Genomic DNA, 9370 nt, shown 5'->3' with positions numbered 1-9370 from the left:
CTCAGGGCTCTGAAGCGTCCCGGGCCAGGGGAGGGAGGCAGGGAGGGGAGGGTGTCCAACCAGATAAAGATGAGAGCTTTCCGGACGGTCATGATCATCCAAGCCACCATGGTGGTCAGCTATGTACCTGTTATTGTTCTGAATTCTCTATTCTACCGTATTGATGACACTGTACTTTGTGCAATACACCCCATTGCCTCAGGGATCTCTTTATGCTCTGGGTCAGTCCAAACCCTCCTCTACCTTCACAGAGCTGGAAAGCTACCCTCTTTCAGCTCCTTATGGTTGACTCAACACTGAGTTGTTCTGATACAAGCTGTAAACAAATATGATAGTCTTAAAGTTCTGTTTTTGTTGATTGTCAATTATTAGAATGTCATGTGATTCACTCAGTCAACATTTTCTATATGTTAACATCTACAGTATATTTATAGAGACATGAAAACTGTCTAAAATTGAATAAAAGGAACAACATTGATTGCTTTCAACTTTATTTAACATTAGGGAGATTAAGAGATCATAATTTGTCATTAAATCATTTTCTTGTGGTATAATCCCAGACAAATGTCACTTTAATGTTTTAATCAAAGTTACCTAACATCTGTCAGTCCCAATATGTTGCATAAATCAAAGACAGAGACTAAATCCAGGCGTGCAAGACTACACAAGACTATTTTCCTAGATTTGCGTGTTACCAGATCAGCCTAAAGATGATTGGATGAAAGGCTAACCCAACACAAACAACAACAGCGGCCGTACCTGTATGTGATTGGAGGGGTACGGCCATGGCGAATCCTTGACATTCCGTCCTCCAATTGCATGACTAACCTGGCCATCGTTATGTAAGGAGGAGTAAAATAAATAAAGAGAAGGGTTGACAGAGAGAAACACACAGAGAGGATGAGAGAGAGATTAATCCACCGATGGAAAGAGAAAAATATTGACGGAAGCCGCAAGTCTGACATTATCTGAATCTGTATTTGGGTGTTTTATTTGTATATTGTTACATCAAAAGTCTTAAAAGGTCCATTAATTTCACATTAGAAAAGGGAAATCGTGAATTGGGCTATCAAGCCTTTTTTTGTGGCAGATTTCTTGGATTAGGAAGGAGCATTTCTCTTGGTAATGGCTGACAGCTTCCCCCATCAACACTGAGTCAAAGGTAGAAACATGGAATTTGCTTGAATTTGAATTATAACGCAATATGTCTTTGACTTATAAGTGAACAATGATATTCAGTGTATCTTGTGTTTTTCTTACTTCATATAACAATCTTCAACACTTTCCATATCAGTTCCAACATGTCTTGCTCTGCTTGTCCCACATAGGTCCCTAATTTGCATCATTCCCAAAAAGTCCCAATGATGGAGAACGCGACCTTATCAGAAACAGGTTTTCCCTGCAGTGATTCTACCCTCAGTGCTCCTGGTTTCATGTTCAATTTCCTGTTCGCTGTGCCAGCCAATGGCTGGGTCCTGTGGCTGATGATGACATCAGCTAGCTTTCTGACAGACAAGATGGAGGTGTTTGAGTTTAACATGGCTCTGAATGAACTGCTGTTCTGTCTGATCACACCCGTAATCTCCATCAGTCTTTATCTCTTCAAACATGTCATAGATAAATACATGTTGTTTTTTACGACCCCAATCTTCGTGGTCAGACCCGTGTTCCAGTCCTACATCTGCCTGGAGCGCTACCTGGCAGTAGTCCACCCTGTGGTCTTCCTCAGGTACAGAGTCCGGTGAGGTGTAGCTATATATCTAGAACTTCCTAGTTCCACCACTACAAGATCGAACAATAGAATGTGATGGTTAGACTGAAGAAAGCTTAAATTAAGCAATAAGCCCCAAGAGGCCGTGTTTTGCGCAGATTTTAGAACAGGTAAGGGAAGTTGTTAGGCACAACGCGAAAACACGGACTTGTGGGGCTTATTACTTTTTTAAACTGTTGCTACAAATATTTGATATGGTTTCATAAATAAAAACAATTAGAAACTAAATAGTTAATAGAAACTAAATAAACAGTAATTCTTCCGCCACTACAAAGTATAGTTCCTTCACAATCAAGGATGGGAACAACCAGTTTTAGAATGAATGATAAATGCTGCTCCCATGTGCTCTAATGCACCATTATGATACTGTCTGTCCTCTTCTCCCCAGGTACAGACCCCTGAGGTATAGGCTTGGCTGCAGTGTTGTGGTCTGGCTGGTGATCTTGCAGGTCTCCATCGGAACTTTGTTTGTGTGTGGCCTGATCCCTGTCTTCATATCTCTCGATGTTGCCTTAATATGCATATTGTTCCTCTTTAATTCCTTCTGCTGTCTCTCAGTCCTCATGGCTCTGAAGCGTCCTGGCCCAGGGGAGGGAGGCAGGGAGGGGGGGGGTGTCCAACCAGATAAAGATGAGAGCTTTCCGGACAGTCATGATCATCCAAGCCACCATGGCGGTCAGCTATGTACCTGTTACTGTTATGGGTATTCTAATCAACCATGTTAGTGTGATTTTGTTTTGTCAAGCATACCCCTTCGTCAATGCAATCTCTATATGCTCTGGGTCAATCCACCCCCTCCTCTACCTTCATAGAGCTAAAAAACTACCCTCTTTCATAACTAGAAGGTCCTGAAGGCTGACTCAACACTGAGGTGCCTTGAAACATGATTCAGAAATACTGGGGTTTTATTCTATCACCTCTTGCATCCTACAACTCCAGAGATTTGAGGACTGTAATTGAATACATAATGTTGTAAATACAATGAATAAACAATGTTTGTCAATAGTTCTCAACTCAAATTCTTTTCGGGCAGATACAAAATCCAGTGCAAAACAATTTCTATACAATGGCACACACTGATTTACTGTTCACATAGGTGCAAAACTATGAATGTGAAGGTAAAAAGTGGTCTTATGTATAAAAATTAATTAATTAAGTTTACGAATTATATTACTGTATCTGTTAATTCAACATCACTTGTGGCTTGAGGGATAAGGGTACATATGACGTAACGGAAGTCCACGTCTTGATGTAATGTGTAGCAAGAGCAACAAGAGCTTGACAGTAAATTAGTTGAAAGTCGACGATTTCTACGCCAAGCAGTGGAGATAAAGCTATCAATTGCTGATAAAACGTAATTTCAACCATGCCAGGTGCGTTTCAATATATTCGATTAAGCGTATGTCTACTTGCATCTCTATTCTGACCTGTAGTGTGGATAAAAGAAGCTAGCTAACGTTAGCAAGCTGCGCAACTCCTCCACTCATATGATGTTAGCTAGCTACTAGCACTAAGATAGCTATTCGAAACGGTCTAGGACTAAGGTGATCAATTATCTACTCATTACCTGTGTAGATATCTCTAATGAATATTCCTTAGAAATCAGTTATCTACAAGTGAGCTAATCTAGTTTTATGAGAAATTGTAACATTACATAATCACTGCTAGTTGATTTGTATGGCACGGGTCCGTTCAGCATTTAGATTGAAATATAGCTACGGTAGATAGCCTAAGCCAACTTGCACGCTTGATAGTATCTAGTCGTAGTTGAGGTTTAGTCTACAGTATATTCTGGAAATAAATGGAAGTGACTATTTGATGTGTGAGAGCACAAACTACAGTAGTTAGCTTGGCGTTTAATTTGACCCCACTGTACTAGCGTGTAGACTAGCAAATTAGCTAGTAGCTGTGTTAATGGTAGCTCTAGCTTTTTGGTATGTGCCACATATTAGTTTGCGACGATCTATAGCCTGTTTGTGGTAGCAAGCTACAGTCTTAAAATTGTCCAACAAATAACTTCCATCGCCGATTTCGATGCCAAGTATGAAAACGTCTGTACCTATTTGTATTGTATTATGCAATAGTTTGTTAATCCGCATAAATTAGCTAACCGTTAGCTGCTAGCTACTGACAACGGCGGCTACCATGCTGCTTTCCTTGGCTGCAGTCAGTAACATTCCACGCAAGTAGGCCTCGCGTTAGTAAGCAATCTACTTAGCAATGTGTTTGTTTCATCATCATAATAACTCAAAGCTAGTACTAACGAAACAGTCCGCTAACTAGCACCTAGCCTGAAGATGGGATTTGTGTTAATGATTCCTAGGTTTGACTATAAATTCTCAATTTGAATGAACTTACAGCTGATTAGAATAGCCAGCCACTACTTTTTTTCCTGTTTGCTGCACCTGGGTAGAAGTGCATGCACGTGCTATTTCCTTGACTTTGCTTTTGATGCCAGACAGTACATTAGCAGAACATAGCTAATAACTGCCAACCATTATCTGTACTCATGTTATACAATTGATATTACACTCACATGAGTGCGTTGGTCTGACATTCTGACTGACTGTGTGTGTCTGTCCCCATTCCCTACAGAGCCAGCGGAGATGACCAGTCCAGAGGTGGCAAAGATGCCCGGGGGCAGCAGTGGGGGGCCTGGGGGCAAGGAGGAAGGGGTGGCCAATGGCTTGAAAGAGGGGGACGCTAACCCTTTTGCTGAGTACATGTGGATGGAAAACGAGGAGGAGTACAACAGACAGGTGGGTTTTGTTGGGGAAAAAGACAGGTTGTTTTTATAGACGAAAATGGACAAAGGCGGGTTTGACTAGTTAATTTTGCGCTGCAATGAACTCTGAAGGTAATAATGCCTGTCTGTGTCTGTGTGGGGGCGTCCCTCCCAGGTGGAGGAGGAGCTTCTGGAGCAGGAGTTTCTGGATCGTTGTTTCCAGGAGATGCTGGAGGAGGAGGACCAGGATTGGTTCATCCCGTCACGTGACCTCAACCCCGGGGTCGCGCAGATCCAGCACCAGCTCAACGGTCTATCGGTCGCCGACAGCAACCCGGCGGATGTAGTGGTGAGTTTTCCCATTGCCCCAACCCCCAGTTGTGGTCACTGCTGTCTAAAGAAATGTGCTAAGGTGTATTTTTTAAATTTCTCAATGAGTATTCCATGTTTCTATATTACATGTTGGTCTGTTGGTTAGTAACACATGGTTCACTAACACACATATACATACAAATTGGATATCTCACATCACATCCTCCTCTTCCCTCTTTGTTTTCCCGACAGCGCAAGAGCAACTTGAACCCAGAAGCAAAGGAGTTTGTTCCCGGGATGAAATACTAGGGTCCCGCCACAAGGGGGCGCCTTCCTAAAGACTGTGTGGCTGCTGGCCCCCAGCAGCTGCCCCTACACCTGGCTGCTTTGAGGCCGGGTGGGGTAGATGGGGAGGGGCTGGGGGAGGGGCGTTGGTTGGGGTAGGGGCGGGGTGGGGTGGGTGTATACTCTTCAATAAGCTTTTTATTTCCGTTTTGTTCCCTTGTGGAGAACTGGGCAGGGAATTGTGGGAGCAGGGGGTTGGAGGGGTGGGGGTGGGGATACAGGGAATCATTCAGTGTAAAGTGTTCCTATTGGATACAGGCAGCAGACATTTAGGGTGGTTTAGAAGAGAGCTGAAGTTCAGTGTTTGATTATTTTTCCTCCTTGATTGAGGGGGGACACCATGCAGTGTGCGTCTCCATGGTGATGGTATTTGATTGTGGATAGAGATTTCAACCCTGATCAGTGTTTTGCCGTTTCCTCTTCCTCTCGTTTTTGTTTTTGCCGGGTTTTTGTTTGTTTGTTTGTTTTTCCTCTGCGAGGCTGGTTTTATGGCGGGGAGTGTCAGGTGTGTGAGAGAGAAAGTCATGTGACTTTGGGAGTGTGTGCAGGGTCGAGGCCTGATGACTGGCGAAAGGACCCGGGCATCATCGGCAGAAGTTACGGCAGGCAGCTTGGAACCTGTGAGGGATTTCCGTGTAAACAATTCTGTTGTTTCTTCGTTTTTTGTTTTTTAAAAACCTGCGTTGAAATCCTGTCACAGTGTGCAACATGCGTTATCAAAATGACGTCAAAAAAAAGAGAATGAAGATGATGATGATGAAATAAAGATCTGGTACCTTATTGGTCACTCACTAGTTTGGCTTCCTCAGTTATTACATGTTAACAGTATAATTTTACATGTCTTGTTTTTATTAAACTTAATTAGATGTTGCTTTAATTCTGCTTTCCATAAAGTAGAAGCCAAGTTATCCTACTGGTTATGAATCTTTTGATCTTGTGTGATTTGTGACCAAAATACTTGTTTCTAAATGGAAATGTTGTTTAATATACTTTCATGCTACAGGTCCTTGGATACTACATTGACAGGATGTTATGTGCTTGTAGAAGGAATATTGCAGTTCCACCCACTCAACAGAGAATAAATTCCTCCATAGGGGTGTTTTATTTATAGGTTTGGAGTATGCAATTGATTTTATTTCCAAAATGTGTAAGCTTAGAAACCCAACCTCATTGAGATATGTGGTACTGTCGTGTATGTCTATTAAAATAGAACTAAATGTGTTAGAGGGGTGTGTGAATGTTGGGAGGATGGTTTGAGGAACCAGATCACGCTCAGACCCTGTGGTGCTGGCTGTAGACCGGGCTTGTCTTGGGCCGGGACGGGCCTGACTCCTCCTGGGTCACAGGAGAGGCAAGAAAGGAGGGCAAAGTGAGGATCATAAAGTGTGGTGTTTCTTTCAATCTGTTTGTCGTTTAAATGATCAAATGTGTCATTTTATAACTAGCTGTCTCAGAGCAGATGTGTAGAATAGTACTGCTACCCTGCTGTTGACAGACTACCAACTAAAATATTCCAATGGAGTCTTCACTTGTAGTCTCACTACACTAACGGAGTAATGTAAGCCACTGGCTCTAAAAGATTTGTATACTGCACTCATTTAATTTGGTACTGTCATTGTAAAAAAAGAGCTCTATAAACTAAATTTGACTTGTTGAGAACAGAATCCAGACTCAGGAAAAAAGACCCAGACGCCATAAAAGCCTGCTACTCTCTCACCCTGTAGTTGTATTGCCTCTGGTATTCTGAGCTGAGGTATCTGCGTATCTTCTCTGTGGTGAAGAGGGCGTGGGTCCCGGAGGGGTCCGGGGAGGCAGGGTGGGCCTTCAGCCCACTTGGGGGCTTTCTCTGGCTGGGCACGTAGCGCCCGGGGCCCTGGTACCGGTCTGAGTACTCTGAACCCCATTGATGCCTAGATGGATGGATAAAGGAGGTGGATGGATGGATGGATGGATGGATGGATGAGTGAGGGAAGGGGGTGGAGAGACTACATGTGTGTGACAGCTCGGATGTGTGTGTGTGTGTGTGTGTAAATGGGGTAGTATTAGTGAGTGTGCTCAAGGTTAATGGGTATGTGTCATGTGTAGCAGTTAAGTGTCCCTTTAAGATGGGTGTGAGTTTGTGTGTTGGTTCTGTACCAGTTTACTGTAGCCTGGGGAGCAGTACTTCTGGACCCACTACGTGTCGGTGAGCACTCCACAGGGACGTAGCTCTGGCTGTAGGTTGTCACACCATCAAAAGGCATTCCTTCCAACACACACACACAGAAACACACCCTGTTCATTCTCATTCACTGTTTCTAATGCCAGTGTGTTCACTAGCTTCACTAATGCACCTGCCAGTGGTGTTTACTTTAGTAGGCAATAGTCATGTATCTATCACAGTGTGGATGACTCTTTCTCCCCCTAGTGGTAGACATACCCAGGTGCATAAGGTGTGACCGGTTGGCAAGACGTTTGTTGATCTGGCACTCGTGGCGGGTGGAGAGTGTTATTTTCTGCCGAAATAGCTCTGCCCTCAAACCCTCGTCCTGCAGAAAGTGGGGCTCTGCCTTGCTCTCTGGAAGAACACACACAAACACACTTATACTTAAATAAAGTATGAGATCTCAAAACATCAGAAACTGAGCTGATTGGATGGTTTCAGTGTATAAACTGGGCTTGGCCATCCTGTATCCCTATGATATTGTTTCTATGAAATCGTATATAATCTCAGCTGCATACTCTCTCACCCTCTCCACTGCCTATGTGAGGCAGGTGCGTAGCAGACCCCTCTAGTCCCTCTTTGGTCCAGGCAGGTTCCCCTAGGCCTGGGTCCACTGTTACCTGGCTCCAGGCTTCCTTCCTGGGCTGCCCAAGGTGAGCAGGTCCCTGACCCTGGTTGAACCTTCGAGGTACACACAGAGACACCTGCTTGTGTCCAGAGGGGTTTACAGCGGTTCTCCCTTCCCCGGGCTCAGAGCTTGGATGCTGGGGTGGGCCAAGGGTCTGTTGGCCCCTCTCTGGAGGGGTTGATTGTGTCTCCATGTGTGTTTTTGTCCCCCTCTCTCTCACACTCTCCAGCATGGTGGACATTATGGTTCTTCCCTTCTGGAAAGTGAAGGAGACAGAAGAAAGAAAGAAAGAAAGAAAGAAAGAAAGAAAGAAAGAAAGAAAGAAAGAAAAAAAGAAAGAAAGAAAGAAAGAAAGAAAGAAAGAAAGAAAGAAAGAAAGAAAGAAAGAAAGAAAGAAAGAAAGAAAGAAAGAAAGAAAGAAAGAAAGAAAGAAAGAAAGAAAGAAAGAAAGAAAGAAAGAAAGAAAGAAAGAAAGAAAGAAAGAAAGAAAGAAAGAAAGAAAGAAAGAAAGAAAGAAAGAAAGAAAGAAAGAAAGAAAGAAAGAAAGAAAGAAAGAAAGAAAGAAAGAAAGAAAGAAAGAAAGAAAGAAAGAAAGAAAGAAAGAAAGAAAGAAAGAAAGAAAGAAAGAAAGAAAGAAAGAAAGAAAGAAAGAAAGAAAGAAAGAAAGAAAGAAAGAAAGAAAGAAAGACAGAAAGAAAGAAAGAAAGAAAGAAAGAAAGAAAGAAAGAGAAAATGGAGGAAGGGATAGGGTTAGGGGGTTTTGCGTCTGACAGGTATGTAAGACTTGACACAGCAACAACATAGTGTGACGAGTCGGAAACTCACCTGGGGGTTCCGTGGTCTATTGCCTTGGCTCTGGAATCTCTGTCTGTTGTACTGAGTCCACATGTCTGCCATCTGACACACACACACACAACATGGTGAAAGAGCAATGTAGTAGACAGGGTAGATGACAGAGACTTGTTTTGAGGGAATCTTTGCGTACCTTCTGGTGAGTGGTAAAGGAGGGTCCAGGCTGCAGTTGGAACAGGCCGCGAGGCCGTCCTTCTGGAGGGCTGAAGCCAGTAGCGTAGATACTCAGCTTACCCCCCCTGGCTTGGGACCCTAGGGCCTGAAGGTGGAGTGGGTAGGCAGGTCCCAGAGGGCAAGAAGAGAAGAGGTGAGTGAATGAATCGTGATTTTAGGTCATGTGTTATCAATTGCATTTAGATATTTTGTACCCCACCTGGTTCTGCCTTTCAAAGTTCATTCAGTTGCTCTTGTTCCTTGTAAATTGACCATAAGTTTAGATCAACTCGGAGTCAAAACAAAGAAACTGTAGGAAAATGTCTTCGGAAAGAAATAAGCGGTTGTGTTAGTAGGAACGCTGGAAAAATGCGCAACAAT

At 43.4% G+C, this 9370-nt stretch overlaps 2 protein-coding genes across 2 annotated transcripts; one reads left to right on the top strand and one right to left on the bottom strand.

Moving 5' to 3' along the window:
* The first annotated feature begins 2991 nt into the window (after nt 1–2991).
* paip2b (poly(A) binding protein interacting protein 2B) lies at nt 2992–5947 on the top strand. The gene is made up of 4 exons (XM_084686797.1): nt 2992–3144; nt 4367–4530; nt 4672–4845; nt 5061–5947. The coding sequence occupies exons 1-4, from the start codon at nt 3138–3140 to the stop codon at nt 5115–5117; spliced, it is 402 nt and encodes a 133-aa protein (XP_084542923.1). The 5' UTR covers nt 2992–3137; the 3' UTR covers nt 5118–5947.
* A 409-nt stretch (nt 5948–6356) lies between these two features.
* On the bottom strand, nt 6357–9365 carry LOC146236826 (uncharacterized). The gene is made up of 8 exons (XM_084686795.1): nt 9210–9365; nt 8970–9095; nt 8810–8881; nt 7883–8240; nt 7573–7710; nt 7290–7398; nt 6871–7063; nt 6357–6488 (listed from the first exon to the last, which is right to left on the bottom strand). Exons 1-8 carry the CDS (start codon nt 9231–9233, stop codon nt 6426–6428), a joined length of 1083 nt encoding a protein of 360 aa, XP_084542921.1. The 5' UTR covers nt 9234–9365; the 3' UTR covers nt 6357–6425.
* Nucleotides 9366–9370: the final 5 nt, after the last annotated feature.

Source organism: Hypomesus nipponensis, chromosome 22 (assembly GCF_054491055.1).
Source record: "Hypomesus nipponensis isolate SF chromosome 22, ASM5449105v1, whole genome shotgun sequence".
NCBI classification, from domain to species: domain Eukaryota; kingdom Metazoa; phylum Chordata; class Actinopteri; order Osmeriformes; family Osmeridae; genus Hypomesus; species Hypomesus nipponensis.
Note: the sequence above shows the minus strand (reverse complement) of the source record. Positions and strands in the feature narration are given on the sequence as shown.